Genomic DNA, 24,545 nt, shown 5'->3' on the forward strand with positions numbered 1-24,545 from the left:
TTAAAATTTCTCTCAGTGCTCTAGGGACTATGTTAAATGCCAAAGCAATGCCATGATTGCCAGTGAAAAAGTGAAAAGTGGACCAATAGGTTATTTGGTAGCATATAAATGAGACAAAAGTTATTCTAATGACTTTGACCTAAAAAAACCCACTGAATTTGGTCAGTTGAGTTTACACGTTGACACAGCCTGTTTATGAGAATGGTCAATAATGTTCTTTCTTTCCTTCTTTTTTACAAGATTATTCAACGATGGGGCACAGATGTGTTCCTGTTAATGAGATAGTGTTTTGTATACCAAGATGATATCTCTCAAGGAACAAAGGACCAAGTTTCTATTAGGTGGTCTCCCATCCTAGGCTTAAACACACATACACACGCATACATATACAGTAAGCCCTGTGGGCAGCAGCACATTGTGCATGCAAACAGAGGGCCTCACTGGCCACTTGCCCCTCAGGCTGAAGAAACAAGCAGCCAGTTGCATGCACAATTAATCAAATATGGGTGCAATTAGTTTGTGGGCACAAAATTGCATGCACACTGAAAGGAGGAGGCCTGGTTGAATCTCTTTGAAAATTTGCCCCAAATGGTTCATAGTAGTATATATTTTTAAATCACTCAAGCTCCTTGCATTTTTGTATTTGGCAATAATGCTTTTTATTATTGTGAATTAGTAATGCTGCTTGAAATCATCATCTGAATAACATCTGTAGGATTTGGGTTCCTTGACATTATAAATCATACCAGCTCTTAACAGTATGTCAAAGGATAGAAATATACATTCTATGTTAAGTATCTGAACATTGGATAAAACAAAGCTGCAATTCCCAAAATAAAAGGCAACATATGTTTTAGGAAATTACACTGTGAAGAATTAAAGTGACCACTGTATTTTGGGACATGTGCTGGTATTTGTAATGATTATGTTATATTTAGAACAAGTTAAGTTTCAACTGGTTAGATACGTCATCTTAAGGCAATGCAACTAGGAAAAGTGCAAGAGAAATTCAAGGCTCAATCATTGTGAAATGTAAAATGCTGGAAGATAAATCATTGACTTTGAAGGTACAAAATTTATAAAATAAAATTTAATTTCCACTGAGGAAAGTGTGTTACATTCTGTAATGAAGGCACTATAAATTTATTTCCTTTCTCTGTTAAAAATAATTTTCCATAAAATATTTCCAAATATTTTTCTACTGTATAGCTATAATCAAAATTGCTTACATTAAGGGGAATTCTCATTCTATGATTATTCTTTAAATGCTCCTTTCTTTGTCCAAATCTATGTGTATTTATCTTTATTATTCAATCAAGCAACACATTTCAGTCTTAGGTTGTAAAATTAATTATGTTGTATTTTGAAGGTCAGTTAGAAACTAAGCATGAGAAAAACACCAATTATCCCAAAAGTGTGTTTAGCTGATGGTAAGTGAAATGACATTTTGGCAACTGAACCTTGGCAAAGTGAGGTAATGGATTCCAATCTGGCCAAATGGCTTTGCAATGTAATAGAAAAACAATGTCTCCCCAGCAAATCTGAACTGGCCAACAGTTCCCCCAGGGTTCTGGAATCAGCTGTGTGGTTAGCAGCAGGAAAAGCTTCCTCCTAATGCCACTTACCATGACCTCCCCTCCCTTTGGCAAGAGGGAATTCTCGTGTCAGGGAAGCCTTGCTGACAGTAAAAATAATAATATTCCTGGTATATACACTGCCCAACTCCTGCTGCCTTCCCTTTTCAGCTTTTATATTTTATGGAACCTAAAATATACATCCCCAGGGTTTAACGCAGTGCTCTGCACATATTAAGTGCTCAATAAATGTTTGTTGAAATTATTTCTACATTAGTGTCTCAGTTTAACACCATCTGCCATAAGATGGAATTCAGGATAAACCAGGTCTATCCTGGAGTCTTTGCCCTCACAAGGGTTTAGTTACTGAGGAAAGACTTAGTTATAAGGAAGCCTACCCTATAAGGCACAGATGTTAAGACAACTTTGTGGGTATCTCATGTAAATCTACTATAACTTAAATAGATAGCAGGACCAGCTGGTAGTAGAAGAACTCCAGTAATGTGACTTGGACTATCTTAGTTGAGGAGCTATTACCTTGATTTAGTAGCCATAGTGGAATTATACAGCTTTGTGATAGTCATAAATCACCCTCTGATGAAAATATTTGGCTGGACACATCAATGTGTCCTATGCCTGTGTGTCTGAGCACACCTCACTGATCAGGGAATCACAAATCATATAGCACACTGCACTGATCTCCCCCTTCCTTGATACTACTGTAATTCATTATTTAGAATACATGTTGGAGAATGGTGATCCGCATGTAGTTGGCATGGTTCAATTTATAAACTGTGCATGCGAAATTGCAATTTGCCTTACTTATTTATGAAACTTATTGTTCCAAGTTCAAGCTGTAGTGAGAAGTTCATGCCAAGGCTAGACTGGCTTCTGAGCCTTTTCTCAGATCTTTGGATGAGAGAAGATACATGAGGGGTTCAGGAGGGCATGGATCTAATCCTTCCCACACTCTCCATGATTCCTCTCTATTTCCAAGTGAAATCTTTCTTTCCTGATAGTTCTTCATTCTTTGTGATAGGCAAAGAGGTGAGACGGTGTTGTAGTGGGGTGTGGTGTGGTGGTGTGTGTGTATACACCCTTAGTAGGTGGTTGGGGCCAGGGAGACAATGAAAGTGGAGACAAACTGTACCAGCAAAGTGTTCAACTTAGAAGTGGCTAACATCTCATGTGTGTGCCTGACCCTGCAGCTTGAAACTGGCCCAACAATTTTCCTGCCTTTTAAAGGAGAACTTTAATTATAATATTCGATGTGTAACCATTTGAGGGGACATGAAAGTAAACATCCTTTCACTGCTGGTTATTCACAAAGTTCCTTCAATTAAAAGTAAGCCTTTTTAAATGTCCACATAACCAGCGGAAGTTTTTTGGGACTGGTCTTGAATCCCAGAGAGATCTTTGGTGACTCAAAAATATCTCAAAATATTAAGTATATTCAATTTAATTAGTAATTTCAGGACTTTTAAAATATGTACCAGAAAAATATGAAAATTCTTATCTACAATGACAAATACATGACTATATTGTTTTAAAGTTATTACAACAAAAATAAAAAACTTAAGTGAATGACAGTTCAACGCAAGAACATTTGCGTGATTTATGTCCTTGGACAATGAAAATAATTATGTACTGATTTATGTAAATGTGCTTTCTCAATAGCAGTGATATGCAGGATAAGACTCACCTTTGGCATCCCCAGACTTACAAATCTCTAGTTCAGGCTGGGAAATGGTTGCAATGTAGTCAGATGATAGAGGCTGTAATCCACAAGTTTCTTCTGGGTGAATCTTCAAACCACAATCCTATGTGAAAATAATTGGAATTATAAGTCATTCTAATCATCATAATCTGTTGCAAAGTGGATAATTAATGTAGGCATGTAACCTTTACAGATAAAGCAAGTTATTACTTTTATTTAATCATTAATGATGACAACTTCTTCCCTTCCCCCCATTAGTATTGATTTACCAACTAAGACAATCAGCTGACTGATTTGACTTAATTTGTAACAATCATTGACAAATCATTAACAAATATTGACCTTAATAATAAAATAATTTTCATCTCCAAATGGATATTTCTTATGCTTACTACTTTATTTATAACAAATGATATCTGTAAAGGGATAGATGCTACTTTTGCTTTAGGAGTTATACATATACTTTGTCTCACAGTAAAATACATGTATATAAAAATATATATATATATACGTATATGTACACATGCTGCTTTTGTCCTTTGTTTTCAGAGGACCAGTGACATCAGAAGTGATGTTTGATTTGTACATGAATTAGATTTAAGTGAGACAGAGTTGCAGAAAGTTACCCGCCTTACTCTCTCTTCTACAGTCATTGAAATCCAGTAGCAAACCAGTCAGAACAACTGGTGACGGCCCAGGGTGCCGTGCAAGACCTTGGTGTCTCTGATTCCTGATGAAGCTCTGGGTGCTCCACAGGACCTGTTTCATCTGCCCTCATGGATGTTGGAACAAATTTTTGTCATCTGTCCATTGTGCGAAAGGAAATTTTCACATGCTTGGTGGTAGACATTCTCCTAATTCATCGATGGGTTTGAGGCCTGTGTGTGTCTGTGTATGTATGTGTACAAGTACATGTATACACACATGTGTTATTTATAGACACACACATATCTTCATCAGTTAAAGTGAGATTGGAGAGATGTAGGGAGGATAGAACTTGGCAGATGAGTAGGATCAAATGTATGTAATTTACCTTGAAGCATATGCTGCCTACATCTGACAACAGTAAGCCCAGTTATCACCAAGTTTAAAGATAAAGGCAAAATCCCATTACAAAGAAAGTTCTGTATAACACAGCTGTTTCCCTGTTCCAGCATATGGTCCACAGTAACTGTGCCATGTTGATCTGGTTATAATAAATTTTTTATGTTGAGTAATTGGTCACACCATGAACTTTCTTTGAATCTCCGTTCATATAAAAAGTCATTCTCCATAATGCATAGTATTATGAGCTAACTTCACCACAACTCTGATTCTGACAACAGTAAACAATTTTACCATTTAACTGAATTCACCCTTTGCCACTCCCCAACCACTAATGAGCATTCCAAACTCAATACAAAAAAGATCCAAGAAATTACAAGAAGAAAGGGAGTGGAGGTGGCATATACACTTTCCACCTTTTTCTATTGGATTCTTGTGACACACAACTTTAGCGTAGTCTCATCTTCGATTTCTGCTAAATGGTAAGGAGAGTTGTAATGCTCTTTACTAAGATAAAATTCTACTTTAGACAAGTATCACAATTACAAGGAAATTTCCCCTATATTCAAGTATGTGTATATGTATATGATCTATGATATATGTTTATGCAAGAGGCAGCATGGCAGAGTAGATGGGGCCAGCCTTGTAGTCAGAATGATTGAGAGTTAGCCAGTACCCTCATCACTTCTCGTTTCTTGTTGGAGATTATTACGAAAAACACAAATCTGACCATGGCTATTGGTTGCCTCTAAGATCAAAAATTCTTCTAAGTGGCCTTTAAAACTCTTTGCTATCTCATTCTAAACTATGTCTCTGAGCTAATTACATCTCACACTCCTGTGTGTACCCCAAATACAAGCTAATCTGGCTTACTTCCTGTTCCCTGTATACAACATTCTGTCTCTTGACTCCTTGCCTTTGCATAGTCTATTCCCTCAGGCCTGGAATGCTTTCCCTTCTCATTCCCCTTTAAAATGTGAGTGCTTGTTTCCATAACTAATTTATATATACTTCATATTTCCTCATTATTTATCTATGTTTGTTGTTCCCTCCCCCTCCAGAATGTAAGTTCAAGGACAGGAAGTGTTCAGTGTTTGTCTTTGTATTTCTTGTGCCGAGTACAACATCCAGCACATTGTAGATATCTCATAAATGGATGGTGCATTGAATTGCATACTACCTGTGAGACTGTGGACAAGTCACTTTAAACTCTAAATGTTCTCAGGCAATTCCCTAAAACTCTTAAGTTATAGGCCAGTTGTTAATTGTTATACTAACGTCCAGAAAATTCCACACTGGAATTTCCTCACACTCATGCAGTCACAGGTCTGGATTTCATTTCGCCCCAACAATACTTGCATAAAGTATGCATATATCTACATGTGTGTATATAAGTACATATATCTACATGTGTATATAAGTACATGTAAATACACATACCTAATACCTATACACATTTCTATCTCTATATTTCCCTATCTGTGAAGTGGCAGAAAAAGGTAAAAAACACAAACATACTATTGAAAAACACCTATCAGTAATGGAAATAAATTTCAATTGGATTTCATCAGAAAATATTTATGAAGCCTCTAGAAGATTCAAGGTATTGTTCAGTTGGGGATTCAAAGACAAGGACATCCTCTCCCTCATCTCAATTCCAAATAGTTAATGCCCTCAAGAAGCTTATATTACTGATTAGCGCAATGCTTAATTTTTTTTTTCATTAACATCCTTTCTCCTTCCCTTACCCTAAGACATTTCCTGTCGTGTGAGATATTAACACAATGACCTACTCAAATGGGACAACCCTGGCACTCCAGCATCCTGAGCCACGCAGAAACAGCCCATATACATAATAAAAGCATCAACCAAATCTTTTTACAGATGATGATTGTGTTTTGAAATTTTGGTTTTGATGTATTAGAAAGGCAAGATAAAACACCAGAACTGGTTCCTTCTTGTTTGCCTTGTTATTTGAAGTCTTACCCAACTAAACTAATAGGTTTGCATGGAAAGAAGCTTCCATTTGGCCGTGCACACATCCACAAATGGACCAGTTTCTAAATATGAGTCATAATCCAATTGACTATTACAGTAATTTGGTAAAATTAAAAGAAAAACAAATTACTCTACTTCTATTTTTGCAAAAGTGTGTGTATTCAATGTTTTAAAATCGTAGAAACGTAAGATTTTAGAATTGGAAGGGGCTTTAGATACTCATCTAGTTTAAATCCACATCCAGGCCATCAATATTTTTTTGACTCTGTATTTAAACACTTGGGGCATTCAAAGCCCTTTACTTCCTCTCCATTGATTTGATAGGGTAGCTCTAAATACTTACAGTTATTCCTCATATTGGCTTCTTCATGACTTTTCACATTGTTTTTCTTCTGACCTCTGGGGTAACTCGGTACATTGGAAGTCTTTTCAATTATCATTTTACAATTCTGTGATCCTAAGGGCATTCTAGTTACATCAGAGCCCATCAAAGAGGAAGACAGCAATCATGTCCTCCATGGTTTTTAAAAAAATTTTTGAACATCCCTCAGTTCCTTTAGTCATTCCTCTTGAGACATAGTTTCCAGATTCTTTACTATCCTGGTTGTCCTCTTCTGGTTATAGTATAGTTGATCAAAGTCTCTCCTAAGTAAATGTGGTGCCCAGAATTTAACATAATACTTCAGATGTGGTCAGACAAGTACAGAGTACAGTGGTTATATTACCTCCTGTGATCTGCAAAGTGCATTTCTATTAATGCATTAGATTTTTTTCTTTATTTTCTGCTAGATCACATTGTTGGCTCATATTATGTTTATAATCAATTAAAACCCCAGTCTTTTTCACATGAATGGCTGTCAAACCAACCAAGTCTCCACTTTCTGGACTGGTACAACTGATTTTTTAAACTTTTAAACTTATTCCTATTAAATTTCTTCTTGTGGGTTTCAGCCCAGAATTTCAGCTTGAGATAATTTTGAATCAAAATTCCATAATCTAATGTATTAGCCAACTCTGTTACCTTTGTATCATCTGTAGATTCAATAAGAATGACTTTTACGTATTCACCCAAATCACTGATAAAAATTTTGATGAGCACAGAGTCATAGTGTTCTACTAGAGTTGTCCCTCCAAGTTAATATCAATCAACATTTTAGCACCTGATTATTTGGTTAGATTCACCTCACTCAACAGCCCACTTTACTCTGCATTATTTGAAAGCCCACTGGAAATCTTGCTGAAATTAAAGTGACTACATATGACATTCACTTTATCTGTCAATCTAGTACTCATTAAAAAAGGAAATTAAATTAGTTTATTGTAATATGCTCATAGAGAGTCCATGCTAGATCCTTGCAGAACACCTATTTAATTCATTGTAGACTTTTTCTGGGAACCATTGTCTAGCTTTTATTTTTCCCTTGTTTTGGAATTGAATTTCTTTCCCTTTTAGAAACTGAGAGCAGATCTTTATGCTCAGATGAATCATACCTTCAATTGATTGAAAGAACATGCAGCTATGATTTTTAGAATGACTTCTGATACCTTTGCTATTTTTCTGTCTCCAAAGATTATTAATGGTCATTCTAAAATAAAATAAAAAACAACAACAGACTTTTCTGATAACCATGTCAGAAACAAGATTATTTTGTTACTTAACAAGAACAATTCAGCATCAAGTCATATTGTTGTCTAATAGTGCTGTTGCAAAAGAGGCCTTCTGCAGAAAATTCACTGCTTCCTGCCCTCTGCAGATGTGGAAGCTGATTAGACATGAATACCTGCCCCACAAGCTCAGGAGGAACATTACAAGCAGGCAAATTCCAGTCCCCTCCACCATCTTGGGAGCTGGCTAGCTGTGCTATATCCTCCAGTACATTCCACTTAGATACATAAAGTACAGATTGGGCTCTTCTTTCGAATTTTAGTGGTTTAGTGGTAGGGTTCATCACATTTCCATTCATACAGAGAGTATTTTTTTTTTTTGGAATCTCTTATTCCCTTGAGTTCTATTCACTTAAATTCAACAAATATTTAACTCCTACTGCATGATCCTTTAATTGCCAAATTCAACAGTCTTCTCTGGGTTTTTGTAGCAGTGCTGTCTCTTGATTCTCCTGCCTATATGCCCCTCCTTCCAAATCTCTTTGGTTGATGATCCTTCATACTCTACTCCCTAAATGAATGAAAATCAATTATTCAGAACTTAATATGTGCCAAGCACTGTGGGTGTCATTTTCCTGGGCACTCCTCTCTTTACACACTCTCTCAGTGACCTAATCAATTCACATGGCTTTAATTATCATCTCTAGGCAAATGATTCCCAGATATGTCCAGAGATACTCTTTCCTTTTATCTCCATTTCTATGTTGCCAACTACCTATTGGACATTTCAAAATGTGGAAATCCTATAGATATCTTGCATTCAATATTTCAAAACCAGAACTCATGATCTTCACACCAAAACTACTCCTCACCCCAGCTTTCTTATTTCTATCAAGGGCCCCATAATCTTTTCAGTCTCTCAGATCTGTAACCCTGGAATCATCATTTACTTTTCATTCTCCCTCACTTCTCATCAGTTGCTGTCTTGCTTATTCTACCCTTAAAATATCTCTTCAATCTGTCCTCTTCTCTTTATTCACAAGGCTACCAGCATGGTCCAATCAATCACCAAACATTTATTAAGCATGTGCTACATGCCAGCTCTGTATTAATCAATAGGGATACCAAGACCTCTTGCCTGAACTATTGAAATAGCCTCCATAAATTATTTGTCTCTTTGTTACAATTCTTTCCCCTTTTCAACCCACCCTCCACACAGTTGCCAAAAAGATCTTCCTAAAGCACCAGTCTGATCATTTCCTTGTTCAATAAATTTCAGTAGCTCCTTATTACCTCTAGAACCAAATACAATTCTTTTTTGTTTGGCATTGAAAACCCTGTCCCTAATCTACCTTTCTAAGTTTGTTATATATTTTCTACCTTTCATTTACTATTTGATCTAGTCAAAGTGAATCTGTTGCTCCTCACAAGTAAAGTACTGTTTCTTCTCTTTGTTTGTTTATATAGCAACATGACTCAAAGGGAGGATAACACAGAATCTGTGTTCCAGTTAAATTTCTGATTATAACTACCTGTATGAATTTGAACATTCTTTTAACTTTTCTGTGCCTCAGTTTCCTCATCTATGCAATGAGGAGATTGGACTAGATGTGGTCTGAGATCACTTCTAGCTCTAGAATTAGGATATGATCATCTGTTCTTGTAATCCACTCTTTCCAATTCAGCCTCTTAAAATCTTAGTTTTCCACAAATCTTAGCCCAAGTGACACCTCTTGAGTGAGACTATTCCTTTTCCACAACCTCTCCCAAGCCAGTTGCCTATGCCTCTGTCCTCAAATAGCCTTGCATTTATTTGATATCCACTGATTTCTATATATATTGTCTCCCTCAATAGAAATAAACTCTTGGAAGATAGGGACAGCTTTATTTTTGTCTTTGTAACCTTAGAACTTGGCACAGTGCCTTATACATTTCTTTTGTTGTTGTTCGTCCTTTGTTGAAGGAGGACCAATGACATCATGAGGCTGATGTCTTGACTTATGCATGAACTGGACTTAAGTGAGGCAGAGCTGTGTTGTCACCAGCCTCACTCTCTCCTCCAGAGTCATTAATCCAGTGGAAAGACAGAAGTCAAGATGACTGATGATGGCCCAGGAGGCAATGGGTGACCTTGGTCTTTTTAAACTAAGATCTTTTCCAGGTCTCAGTTTTTTCACCTTATTCATAGTAGGTACTTCTTAAATTCTTATTAAATAATGGAGTCATTTAGTTTTCTTGAAACATGGAAAATATAGAAGTAAGTAGTGACATAAAATTGGGAAGACAGAACCATTGGTTTAGATTTGGAAAGGACTTTAGAAACTATCTAGTCTGATACTCTCGTTTTACATAAGAGGGAAGTGAGGTATAGAGAGATTAACTAACTTACTATTAAGTATCTGAGGCAGGATTTGAATCCAGGTCATCCTGACTCTAAGTTCAATGTCCAGTCTACTATAGTATATGCTATAATACCAAAGGGTCGTATAGAGCTCACATCATGAAAGTCTTTGAACATCTATTTGGTGGGCAATAGGAAGGCATGAAAATGTTTTAAGCAGAGGGTTGGTATGATTAGATTTATGCACAAGAAAGACAAGTCTGGCAGTGGTGTGAAAGGCAGTTTGGAAGAGTAAGAAAATGGAAAGAGCAAGGTATTATGAGGGGCTAGTATAATAATTCAGGTAGTTGGGAATGATTATATGAACTGTGGGGTGTGTGCTCGTCCTTCATTACCAAAGAAGACCATGCCATCAGAGAAATAATGACATGGCTTGCACTTGACTCTGTTTTTTGAGTAAGGGAGGGCTGTGCAGGTCACCAGCCTCACTTCTCCTCCAGAACCATCTGAATCCAGTGACCAGATTTTCATCAGGGCAACTGGAGATGACCCATGATGAGGCAATTGGGGTTAAGTGACTTGCCCAAGGTCACACAGCTAGTGAGTGTCAAGTGTCTGAGGTGACATTTGAACTCAGGTCCTCCTGACTCCTGCACTGGTGCTCTATCCACTGCACCACCTAGCTGTTCCAAGAACTGTGGTAGTAACAATAGGAAAGGAGAAGAGGGATCCAGTGTGAAAGTTCTGTGGGAGGCAGCATCAATAGGATGCTACTAATAATTGATTAGATATGAAGGACAGTAAAGAGTAACAAAAAACACCTGTAAGGAAGACTAGGCAAATAATAAAGTCACTTAATAAAAATATTCAAAAAGAAGAATTTTTGGGGTGGGGATGGGGAATCAGAGAATAACTTTAGTTATGGCCATGCTCAATTCGAGTGACTGAGGAACACACAGGCAGAGAGGTCAGTTGTAGCCAAGAGGATGAAGTTCAAGGGGGAGACATCAGGGTTGGGAATACAGACTGCATATAAGCAATAAGATGAACTGGACTTTCATGAGCTGAAGAGAGAGGGGGAAGGAGGGAGGGACAGAAAGAGAGAGAGAGAGAGAGAGAGAGAGAGAGAGAGAGAGAGAGAGAGAGAGAGAGAGAGTTGGAAAGAACAGGAGATGATAGTAACAATGTTGAATGATCCAAAGATGTCAAAGAGGATAAAGGCTGATTAAAGACTATAGATTTGGTGATTAGGTCACTATGAAACTATGAAAGTTTTCATAACATACCAGAGCAAGAAGCCAGATTACAAGGGAACGAGGAGAAAGCTTGTTGATGAAGTAGTAGTATCAGGTATGGTTGGTTGTTGTCCTTCATTTTTGAAGAGGACCAAAATGACATCACCATGACAAAGTGAAGTTTCAGTGTGTTAGACTGTGGTTGGTCAGACCAATAACAAGTTGGAATGCTCTGCCACAGGTTGGGTACAGATAGTCTGTGTGAACATTTGGGGTGGATACTCCAAATTTGTGCATCCTACATTTCCTTTGTGTTGTCTCAATTCTGCTTTGCTCATAGAACACAGCACCCTTTCTGATGTGGCCACACCATGCTAAGCGGTCCTATGCCAGTGTCTCCCATGTTGCACAGTCAAATTCAAAGTTCCTGAGAGACACCTTGAGAGTGTCTTTGTATTGCTTCTTCCAACCACCATGTGATCACCTGCCCTATGTGAATTGTCCATAAAATAGTCATTTTGGCAAGTGTATATTTTGCATTTGAACAACGTGGCTAGCCCATCAGAGTTGCACTCTCTGAAGCGTAGTCTGATATTTTAAGAGTTTTGTTTGTGAAGGGATGGGGCAGATGGAACAGCAAATTAAAGGAGTTGTTGGGCCAAGGGAGAGTTTTGCTGGATTGAAAGTATATGATATGTTTGTATACACACGGGAAGGATCCAGTGAGGAGAAACTGTAGTTGCTTGAGAGTGAGGAGAAAACTGTTAGAACAAAGCCCTAGAGGATGTAAGAGTAAATAGAATCAAGGATACCACCAGAAGGATTTGTCTTAGCTAATCTCCATTAGAGTTTGTAAAAATGATGCTTTCCTAAAAGTCTCAGGTATATACATATATCTGACTCTGGCCAGCTTTGACTATTATGAATTATAGGTTGACATGGTGCAATACACACACACAGACACACACACACACACACATACACACACACACACACACACACACACACACACACCTCTACCTACCTACTTACCTATCTGTCTATGTATTGTACCACATTTCTTATTGCTTGCTTTTACCAACTAATTCTTCTTTATCTGGCAAAATTAAGTCCAGAGTAGGAGTCTTCCCCTTTGCTTCTCCTAATTTCTTGAAGATTATATTGTCATTTAACAGATAACAATTTTAACCGTTATTTTGCTTTTAAGCAGAGTAAGATTTCCAGTAGATGTCTAAATGCTCAAATCATTCTATTACTATATTTTACCTTAGTGTCAGATTTTAAACTTTATTACATAAATCTCATCCACAGCCCCTCTTTAGCTTGGTGGTATATAGTATACTCTTTTAAGGATATAGATTTTGTTTTCTTTCTCTTTAAACTCACCTAAAGTTCATTTTGTTTCTTGAAATATACTTGGTGTAATAGCATATCAGGGGCTATTAATTTTGTTCTTAATTTACTTCTGTTATCTTCACCTGACAATTTCTAGGGCACCCCTGCTGCCTCCCTCTAGATTGTACCATTTTTTAAACCTAAAATCCTGCTCTGGTTGTTTTATCTGGGGAGTTTCTTTCTTTCTGCCCTCAAAATTTTGTTTAATGCTCTCATATTAAGGTTAACAAGTCTCCTGCCAAATGCATTGCTTCCAGTCTTTTGGACTCCCTTGCCAAGAGCTTTTCATTCTGGTTATTGTAAGCCATTCTCCAGGAAACCAAAGCCAGCTCTTCAATACCATCTATATAGCCAGCTGTTCACTTCCCATATCCTCCTCTCTTTCACAAAGCCATGACCTTCAAATAGAAGAGATGAAAACACCAGCTGTTCCCCCACGTCCTTTAGTTTCCTACCCAGGACTTCAAAGCCTTCAGAGATGCATTCCAGGTTTCTTCTGACTATATCATTCTTTCACATATGAACAAGCAGAAGTACGTAGTGATCAGCAGTTTGATGAGTCTTGGCAAGCTATCCAATTTGTCTAGGATAAACACTACAGGAAGACAGCACATGGACTTTGCCTCTCTGCGCAATAATAATAGCTCACATTTATAAAACGTGAGTTGTAGAGTTTACAGTTTAGAGAAACAGCATGGCTTCATGGTGTCCAGAGAGCCAGCTGAGCCTGGGTTCATTTCCCACCTTTAACATATGCTGGTCATGTGACTCTGGGTAAGTCACCAAACCTCTCAGTGACCTATGAAACTTTCTAAACATTAAGTTGTAAAGAAATTGTTGCTCTTCTGTGGTAGAGGAGATTGTCCCCTTGGTTCTCCCTTCACCAAGGAAATCACAGGTCTGGATCTTATCCCCTCTTCATTAGAATATACAAAATGATTCCCCTGTAACAATGAGGTGAGGTAGGCTGGGGAGGGATTATCACCCCCATATTACAGTTAAAGAAAATGATCTTCAGAGATATTAAGTAATATTTTTCAGGGACATACAGCCAATAAAGTAGCAAAGCCAGAACTCAGATCTAGGTAGATCTCCTAACTCTGGGATTTGGTTCTTTTTACTTTGTTTTCTTCTTCTTCTTCTTCTTCTTCTTCTTCTTCTTCTTCTTCTTTTTTTACAAAACTTTGCCATCTTTCTCTGGATGACAGCTATTTTCTCCATTTGCATCTCAGCTTCAGTTTGTCAATCTGCTCAACAACTTCTTCAACTCATCCTGGCACAAGGCTCTCTCTACCTTCCTTTCTAGACTCTGATCATACTTCAGTCCCTAGTAAATAAAGCAGGAACTCTGGTATCACAATTATTCAATCAACTATCATTAGGAATTTTCTTGATTGAGTGGAGGGCATCATTTATGGACCTGGCTTAGTGTGCTTCTGTCAGCTTAAATATACTCTGATGCATAGGTTAAGAAGTTATTATACTGAAAGACCGTGGCAAGGTGTTGGACTAGTATCCAAGATATTTGGTAATGTGCTAGATTGAACTCAACCATATTAATATGCAATAAGACAGACTGACTTTTGGCCGAACTTCAAGTTGTAGTTTAAACTCTTAAGGAACAAGAATTATCTCTTCTTTTCCTCTTTATTTCCTCTTGCCTAGCACAGTATCACATATACTATGCGATTTAATATTGATTTAAATCACTAAAATTAAATTAAATGCTGATTTAATGTTGATTTAAATATTCAAGTTTAAATTTGAATGAACAATTCTTTTTAAACAACCAGCCTCTACTGTCTCACACCTCCAAGAAAAGGAAAGTCGGAGTGGAATTTCATTGTTCAAAAATACATGTTCTTCATGAAAAATAAGTAAAAACTGTGTATACAAGAACGATAATACTATGAATGAGAAGAACACTAAACAGAAGCTAAATGCTTTATCTGTAATGGCTAATTTTGGCTCCAGAAAATTGATAATTAAATATATTTGGTAGAGAGGTGGGGGACTACAGGAACAGAATGTTATATATGCCATCAGGCACATGTTTCATTGGTTGGTTTTGCCTAACTTCTTTGTTAAAAGGGAAAAGAAAGAATGAACATAGCAGCATACTGTTTGATAGGCTCAAGGACCCCAGATTTTGGGATAAGAATTCATTGTTTGACAAAAGCTGCTGGAAAAACTGGACAATAGTGTGGTAGTAACTGGGCATAAACCAATGGCTGACACAAGGTATACAAGAATAAAGTCCAAATGAATACATGATCTATGTATAAAGGCTGATACTGTAAACAAGTCAGGGAAGCAAGGGATAGTATATTTGTCAGATTTATGGAGAATGGAGAAATTTGTGACCAAACAAGAGATAGAGAACATTATGAAGTATGAAATGGATAATTTTGATTAAATGAAATTGAAAAGTTTTTTTTGCATAAACAAAGCCAATGCAACCAAGATTAGGAGGGAAGCAGAAAACTGGGAAAGAATTTTTACCACTAGTGTCTGTGATAAAGGCCTCATTTCTAAAATATATAGAGAATTGAGTTAAATTTACAAGAATATAAGCCATTCTCCAATCAATAAATGGTCAAAGGATATGAACAAGCAGTTTCCAGAGGAAGAAATTAAAGTTATCTATAGTCATGTGAAAAAATGCTCTAAATCACTATTGATTAGAGAGATACAAATCAAAACAATTCTGAGGCACCACATCACACCTATCAGACTGGCTAACACGACATAACAGAAAGATGATAAATGTTGGAGAAGATGTGGGGGAGTTGGAACACTAATTCATTGTTGGTGGAGCTATGAGCTGATCCAAACATTCTGGAGAGCAATTTGGAACTTTGCCCAAAGGGTTACAAAAGTGTGCATACCCTTTGACCCAGAAATATCACTTTTAGGGCTGTATCCCAAAGAGATCATAAAAATGGGAAAAGGTCCCAGGTGTACAAAAATATTTATAGCAACTCTTTTTGCTGTGGCCAAGAACTGGAAATTGAGGGAACACCCATTAATTGGGGAATGGCTGAACCAGTTGTGGTATATGAATGTAATGGAATACTATTGGGATATAAGAAATGATGAACAAGTGGAATTCAGAAAATCCTGGAAAGACTTAAATGAACTGATGCTGAGTGAAGTGAGCAGAACCAGGAGAACATTATACATAGTAACAGTCACAATGTACGAGGACTGTTTCTGATAGACTTAGCCCTTCACAGCAAAGCAAGGACCTAAAACATTCCCAATGGACTCTCGATGCAAAGTGCCATCCACATCCAGAGAAAGAACTGTGGAATAGGAAAGCAGAATGAAGCAGACTATTTTCTCATGTGTTATGTTTTGTTTTTTTTTTCTCATGGTTTCTCTCATTCATTTTAATTCTTCTATGCAACATACTAATGTGAAAATGTGCTTAATAAGAATGTATGTGTAGAACCCATATAAGATTGCATGCTGTTTTGGGGAGGGACAGGAAAGAAAGGGAGGGGGGAAAGTTTAAGACTTATGGAAGTGATTGTAGAAAACTGAAAACAAAGTAATTAAATTTAAAAAAGGGAAAAGAAAATTCAATTCTAGGAGACAGCTTAGATTTGGAAGTAATTGATAAAGAACAAAAGACATCAATACATTTAATTTTTATGAAGAAAGAAAATGAAAAAATATTTAAGTTCTTTTGTACCTCACATCAAAAATATAAATATGAATTTGAAAACTGCAGCTATATAGTCTTGGTTTGTAATCTTCATTGTTCACCTTTGATTACTGATTTTAGAAGGCAATCTACTTGACAATTTACTTTTCCATTTAAATTATTCCTTTTTAGAATGTTATTAAAATAGTCAAGCTTTTTAAGTGCTAGGTAGGTACTACTTAAGTTACCAAGACACCACAAGCACCAACAAATGAGCCCACCATTTAAATAAGATAGTGTTTTTGTGACAAGGTTTTATTTTGATAATTCTGCCACCTGCCTATTTTCTTTGCTGCATCATTATCCACATACTTGCTAATTGTGGATGTAAACTATAACTTTCTTGTGGGTCCTGTTCTCTCTCTACACTCTTCTACTTGGTGGCTGCTCTTCAGCTAAGTGGTGCAGTGGGCAGAGCACTGGACTTGGGGTCACTCAGGTGAGTGCAAATCCTGTTTCAGAAACTGTGTGACCATGGGAAAGTCGCTTGCTCTCTCTGAGTATCTCTTTCCTCATTTGTAAAATTCAGATAATCATAATACTTATCTCAGAGAGTTGTGGTAAGGACCAAATATATAATATGTAAAATGCTTTGCATACTTTAAAGCACTAAGTAAATACAAGATATTATCATCATCACCACCACCATCACCATCACAATCATCATTATTGCCATCATCACCACCACCACCACCACCACCACCCTCCTCATCATCACCACCACCATCACCATGACAATCATCATTATTGCCATCATCACCACCACCACCACCACCATCACCCTCATCATCATCACCACCACCATCACCATCACAATCATCATTATTGCCATCATCACCACCACCACCACCACCACCACCCTCATCATCATCACCACCACCATCACCATCACAATCATCATTATTGCCATCATCACCATCACCACCACCACCCTCCTCATCATCACCACCACCATCACCATGACAATCATCATTATTGCCATCATCACCACCACCACCACCACCACCACCCTCATCATCATCACCACCACCATCACCATCACAATCATCATTATTGCCATCATTACCACCACCACTATCATCATCATCACCACCACCACCACCACCATAATCATCACCATCACTACCACCATCACCATCATCATTATCACCACCTCCATCATCATCATCCCATCATTATTATCCTCCTTCTCCTTCTCCTCATCATCTCACATGGGTTTAATCACCATCTGTTTGCAGATGACTTCCTGACCTATGTTTCCAATCTTAGTCTCTCTCTTGAGATTCAGCCTCACATAACCAGCTGCCCATTGGGCATTTTGAACTGGATAGATGTAGGCCTCTCAAGTTCAACTTGTCTGAAACTGAACTCATTTTTCCTCTCTAAATTCTTGCTTCCTCTGAACTCTTATTTTAGTGGAGGCCATCACATCAGTGTCATCTTTATTTACTCACTTTCATTAACCCTACTTAGCCATTCAGCTGTCAATCCTGGTCATCGATACCTTCACAATATCTCATATACATCTCTCTCTCTCTACTCATATGGCTACTACCCTATTTCAGATTTCTCCCTTGGACTGCAGTAAAAACCTCATAATTTCCACTACTCAACTCACAGTCTATTCTAATCCATCTTCCACATAGCTTCCAAAATGATTTTTCTAAAGCATAGACCATGTCACTCACTCCCTTGTTCAAGAAACTTCAGTGACTCCCTATCACCTCCATGAGTTTTGCTCTATGAGCAAATATCAACTCTTCTGCTTGGCATTTTAAACCCTTCACAACCTGGCCCCAATTTACCTTTCTAACCTTATTACACAGTACTTCCTTTCACACACATTATGGTCCTGCCATATGATCCTCTTGCTTTCCTTCATACGCAGTATTCCATTTCTCATCTTGTATTTTGTGTGGACTAACCTTCATGCCTACAAATTCCTTTTAATTCCTGCCTTTTAGAATCTCTATTTTCCTTCAAGACTTAGTTTAAGCACCACCTTTTTATTACATGAAGCCTTTCCTGATCATCCTAGTTTCTATTACCATCTCCTTCATTACTTTATATCTATTTTTAAATCTAGGGGCAGCTAGGTGGTGCAATGTATAGAGCACCAGCGCAGGAGTCAAGAGGATCTGAGTTTAAATCTCACCTTAGACACTTGACACTCACTAGCTGTGTGACCTTGGGCAAGTCACTTAACCCCAATTTCCTCATTCTGGGTCATCTCCAGTCATCCTGATGAATATCTGGTCATTGGATTCAGATGGCTCTGGAGGAGATGTGAGGCTGGTGATCTACACAGCCCTCCCTTACTCAAAACAAAGTTAAGTGCAAGTCATGCCATTATTTCTCTGATGGCATGGTATTCTTCAGCAATGAAGGATGAACACAAACACAATTTTCGAATCTACATACTGTGGTACTAGCCAAAGAGGGCCCAGTCACTGGAATAGGAACACTCAAATATATCTGAATAGAGGGGAGGGCTTTCCATTATTCCCAATCATACATTTCAAGAAGTTGGCTTCCCAAGTCTTCAGGTGGATTGCCAGCAGGCAGAGAATATTGCACATTTTCCAAGGACTGGGACCCCATTGGTCAGAACCATGTTATTTCTATATATATCTATCCATGTATGTGTTTGTTGTTTTCCTTAATGGATTGCAAACTCCATGAGAGAGGGAATTGTTTAATATTTTTTTTGTGTCTTGAGCTCTTAGCACAAAACCAAGTATAGACTTCGTACTTAATATGTATTCAGCTGATTCATCAATTAAGATAAAAAATGTGGCATAAGCCAATTCCATGCTTGCAAGTTTAAGTGGACTAGTGAGACATTATTTGGATAAGTGAAACACCAAACAATTACTTTTGATTGAAATTTCAAGATGATAAGGACTAAAGTATGCTTATCATAAATTCTCTAAATAGTAATAAGAATAATAGTGATAGCTAACATCTCTATATAGCATTTACTACATAATAAGCACTTTGTCAAGGGCTTTGTAATTGTTATCTCACTGGATCTTCACAACAACTCTGGGAGGAAGGGGCTATTATTATCCTCATTTTACAGATGGCGTAAACTGAGGTAAACAGAGGTTAAGTGACTTGACTAAGGTCATATAACAAGTGTCTCAGCCCAGATTTGAACTCAGGTCTTCAGGACTCCAGGCTTGGAGTGCTATCCACTAAGCAACCTAGCTGCCCTAATTCTCCATTTTACTTTACAATGACTGGTATATACCCATTTGGAAAATTTAGCTATTATCTGTGACTAGTGTTGAATGGTTTGCTTTAGGAAATACTACACTAGAGATAATTATAATAGGAAAATAGAATATAGGCTTAATTGGCAAGTGAATCATTGGAACAGACTTTAAAATCAAAATTTTTATTAGTTTATTGGCTAGAAAGACAGGTAGAGACTGAGTCATAAACACCAAAGTAGAAAAATGTAAAAATGATAAGAAAAAAAGCTGAGAGAAAACACAGAATATGAGAAGACTGGGATGAAAAGTATGAGAAAATGAGTGAAGTACTTGGGCAAAAGTGATCAAAGGAATATTGAAAGAGAAATAATTAAAGAACCTAATAAATGAATGATCAAGTTTTATTGTAAAGAATGCAATCTTATTAAGAAGAGGCTGTTCTAGATCCAATCATACTATTTGGAGGAATTTTTGAAAACTAGGCATAGACTTTCTACTGCTATAGGAAAAACCTGAGAGATCAAACCAAGGACTTTATAGAAATCAAGGTAAGAGGTGACCAAATGACTAATGAGAGTTTTTATAAAGAAAAAAGAATACAGAGGAAAAAGAAACATTTCAGAGAGATTAGCCTAAGGTTTTGTGCTGTAGAGACGTCGAAATTAATGGCAGAAAGAGGGAGGAAAAAAGTAGAGAGAGAGAAATCCAAAGTGTAATTGTTGCAAGGTCTATAATCCTATGAAAAAACATTTTTGCATGTCAATAATGCCATTCTAAACCTTTTATTCATCCATTGGAAGAGATTCTATCATGAAATAACATGCAATATGAGGATTTTAGATCTAAATTTGGAAGTCTCAGAGGTCATCTAGTCTAGCATCTTCATTTTATCGAAAAGGAAACTGAGGTCCGTAGATTCATCACTTGCCTAAGGTCATGTAAGCTGCAAATGCAATCTGAACTAGGGTCCTAGAACTCAAATCCATTGCTCTTTTTATAATACCACACAGAATAAATTTGGTCCCCAGAGGCAAGGGATTGTCCATGATTATTTAACTGATTAGGAGAATCATAAGTGATGAAAAAATAAGTGGAGGAAAGAGGACTGAAGATGAGGAATAACTTTCACACATAACAACCATATGACTTAAGGCAAGACATTTAACCTTGAGGGAGCTAAGTTTACTCATTTGTAAACCGAAGGGGTTGGAGTAAATGGTTTTTAAGGTCCCTTCTAGAAAAAAAATCCGGTGGTTCTATGAAAGAAAACTTTTGCAATCCACATGCATTCCAAGACTATTTTATATCTTAAAACTTAAGGTAAATAAAATCATTGAATTGTGTAAGTAAGTCCTCTTCTTTTTTTTATTGTGATTAATGTTAAGTCAAGTTTAGACATATAGAGGAATGGCATTTTCTAGTTTTAATATATTTTGTTAAACAGGGACTTCAAGATTTGACTGAATTGTAAGGATATTTATCTATATTACTTGGATTGACTCAAACATCCAAAACTACTGTTTTGGAGCACAACAAATTGTAAGATACTTCTAAAGGAAGAAACCAAATTCCTACATAGCTTACTATTTACCTGAATTTCAACAAGATAACTGAATGGTGATTTTCCTTCAAATTTGTGCATAGGGTATATGCTAAATTGTGGGAATTCATTTTTTAGTTGTTTGTTTTGCTTTACCATATTTTTGTTACACCTTGACTACAATCTGATGACTTAGATCAGCAATTATCTGGTCATCACCAATACAAGGCAATTTTTCCTTACTTAATGTAAGACACACTATATGCATACACATACATGGGCACACAATTTACGTGAAGGCAAAATTCATGGTGACAATAACAAAAATTCACTTCAATGTTTTTCTGTTTCTTTTGTCAGCACTCCTACTCAATTCATTGATCAAGGACCCCCATTTCCTTTCTTTTTCTGAACACAAGGTATATCTAATCCTCACTACAGCTAATCCTTTTATCTGTGCCCTTTATCTCAAGGCCCTTAATCATTCTCCTGTTCCTGCAATTATTTTTTTTTTTTGTCCTCTGAAAATCTCCATTTAACCTTTCATCTTTAAATACTCTCTCTACAGACTCTTTCTCATTTGGCTACAAACACATCTCTTCAACTTTGAAAGATTCTCCTCTATGCCATCCCAAGTTTCTCCCCACCCCCCATACCAAACTTCTTGAATAAATGATCTATCCTCCCCAATTCCCATCTCTTCTTCCTCACCATCCATTTTCTGCCAACTCTTTATAATCTAGCTTCCAGAAATTACTATTTCCTCTAACCAAATCCAATGACCTTTCAGCCCTTATTTTCTTTGATATCTCTCTGGCGCTTGACATGCCTTCCTTCTAAATGTTCTCAGTCTGTTAATTCCAAATCTCTTCTGGTTTTCCACCTACCTCTCTAGGCAGATATTCCTTATATATTATATTTCCACTTCAGGTTCACAATGTTCTTCCTGTTAAATTATATATCATTCAAATGCTACCTCTTCCAGAGTGTCTTCACTAATATCCCATTAAATAATTAAATTTTCTCCCTTATACTTCAGAACATTTCACTTTAATTGGACATCTCTAAGTATTTATTATGAGGCACTTAGTTGTCCTGTTGGGCAGATAAGTCATTGAGCTTGTAGTAAAGAAGTGAGTTCAAAATCTGCCTCAGACACTTACTAGTTGTCTAATCCTGGACAAGCCATTGTATCACTCTCAGTCTCAGTTTCCTCATTTGTAAAATCAGGATAATGGTAGGAACTCTCTTAAAGAGTTTTTGTAAGAATTAAATGAGATTATTTATGTAAAGAGTCTTATGAAACTAAAAGCACTATCTAAATGCTAGCTATTATTTATCATATACTACTGTACACTATAGTCTTTATGTATTTTCATATTTCTATGCTAGACTATAAGCTCTATGAGGCAAAGACTATGTCTAAACTCTCATTCCTTGCTCCTACTACAGTGCTCTGTTTATGGTGGTTAGTTAAAAAATGCATTCTGAACTGAAGTAAATTGAAAATGTTCATTATGTAAAAAAATTTTTTTAATACTTGAAACAAAAAGGAGAGAAAGGATAATTTAGTAAGCCATCTCCTAGAAAGAGCCAAACAAGATAGATTATCATAAGGGGTGACAATAAGAATCAGGGTACCCCACAAATTTGACTTATTCATTTTTGGCTTTCTCAGAAACACTTACCTCTTTAGCAACATATCAGTACCTGCTTAACTTCAGAGAACATACATTTATTTCAGCATCAGGAACATCATTATGGAACTTGTTAAAAAGGATCTCTGGATTGATTAGATGTCCTCTGGGGAAGAAATACTAAGGCATCAACTGAGAAATGGGGCCACAGGGTCTCATAATTAATTACTTGATTAGACATGAAATTTTTTTTCCTGAATACTTTTTCTAATGAATTCATAATTCTTTTATTTTAGTTTTTAATTTAATTTTAATTATGGTACAGGCACCGCACTTTACATAATAGATCTAGTTCTTTGATAGTGTTTACAAAAATCACAGGATGTTGCTGTGCATGGAAAAGGGGTCTCTGAGCTCATTTCATTTAATCCTTCTCCCTATCTCCTTCCCCAGGTTAAAGATAAAGAAAGATGTGATGCGAAGAGGGAAAATGAAAGACAGTATGGCAGTATAATGGATGAACAAAAACTCTCTTTGCAGTTCAGAAGACATGGGTTCAATCTTGCCTCAGACTCTACCTGTTTGTATGACCTAAGTCAAGTCCCTTAAGCTCTCTGTCCTTCGGCTTCCTCATATATAAAGTGATGGGACTGATCTAGATGGCCTCTGAAGTCCCCAGTAACATCATATTGATAATAGATTTCAGTTCAAAGAAAAAAAATTCTGCAACTACCAAGAAAGAGACAAAATAACAAATTAAGAACTGGTAGTTACTGGTGTAATGGAGAAGAAGGCTTGGGATATGATATTCCAGGAGACAAAAAAGAACAGATTAATGCCAAGAATCACTTAATTAGCAAAGCTAAGTATAATTTTACAAGGGAAAATATGAATCTTTAATGAAATAGAGGATTGATGAAAAAGAGGGCTGGTGAAATTTTCTCTCATGGCATCCAAATCACTTTCCAGACAATCCAACTACACGGTTAACCAACAGCCAGTCACAGTGTTTCTATCTACTCCACTGTTTCTCCAAGGAACTTCCCTTATGAAATATCAAAATTTGGTGGGAGCCATCTCCTTAATATCCTCCTACAGAGAGGCTACATTAGTCAAGAAAGCTGATGGGGTTTGTGCATTCACCAGACCCCTGTTACAGGAGGAATGACATCCTATTGTCTGTATTTTCCCCAAACTTAAAAACTGCTCTCCTTGTGTTGTAGTGATTCAGGTAAAAAAAAAAGTGCCTACTGTGTGGATAAGCATAGAATAGTCAAAAGAGCATAATATCTGAAATTGAAGGAATTGGGTTTGAATCCTCTTGATTTGATAATGACCTCTGGACCTCAGTTTCCCCATGTATTAAATGAATGGGTTTGACTAGATGAAATCTTAAGTCCCTTTCAAGTATAAATCTGTAGGTCTATAAGAACAAAGTATCTGATAGATGAATGAATCAAATTCATTCTAACTAGGCCAAAATGGTTTCCAGAGCAAAGTCTATCCGAGATCCTTCTTCACAGACCAACTTA

At 36.9% G+C, this 24,545-nt stretch overlaps 1 protein-coding gene across 4 annotated transcripts in view; it reads right to left on the reverse strand.

Annotated features, from left to right (window-relative positions):
- Window positions 1-24,545, reverse strand: part of CPED1 (cadherin like and PC-esterase domain containing 1) — a 425,597-nt gene that overhangs the window by 50,032 nt on the left and 351,020 nt on the right. For all 4 annotated transcript variants that reach the window (XR_011976874.1, XM_072652906.1, XM_072652904.1 and 1 more), the window contains one exon: window positions 3,277-3,394. Coding sequence is in view for 3 of the 4 variants with exons in the window: in XM_072652906.1 (XP_072509007.1) it covers window positions 3,277-3,394 (118 nt within the window). In the remaining variant the exon portion in view is untranslated. The remainder of the gene's footprint in view (window positions 1-3,276; window positions 3,395-24,545) is intronic.

The sequence above is a fragment of the Notamacropus eugenii genome, chromosome 3 (genome assembly GCF_028372415.1).
Source record: "Notamacropus eugenii isolate mMacEug1 chromosome 3, mMacEug1.pri_v2, whole genome shotgun sequence".
Classification (NCBI taxonomy): Eukaryota; Metazoa; Chordata; class Mammalia; order Diprotodontia; family Macropodidae; genus Notamacropus; species Notamacropus eugenii.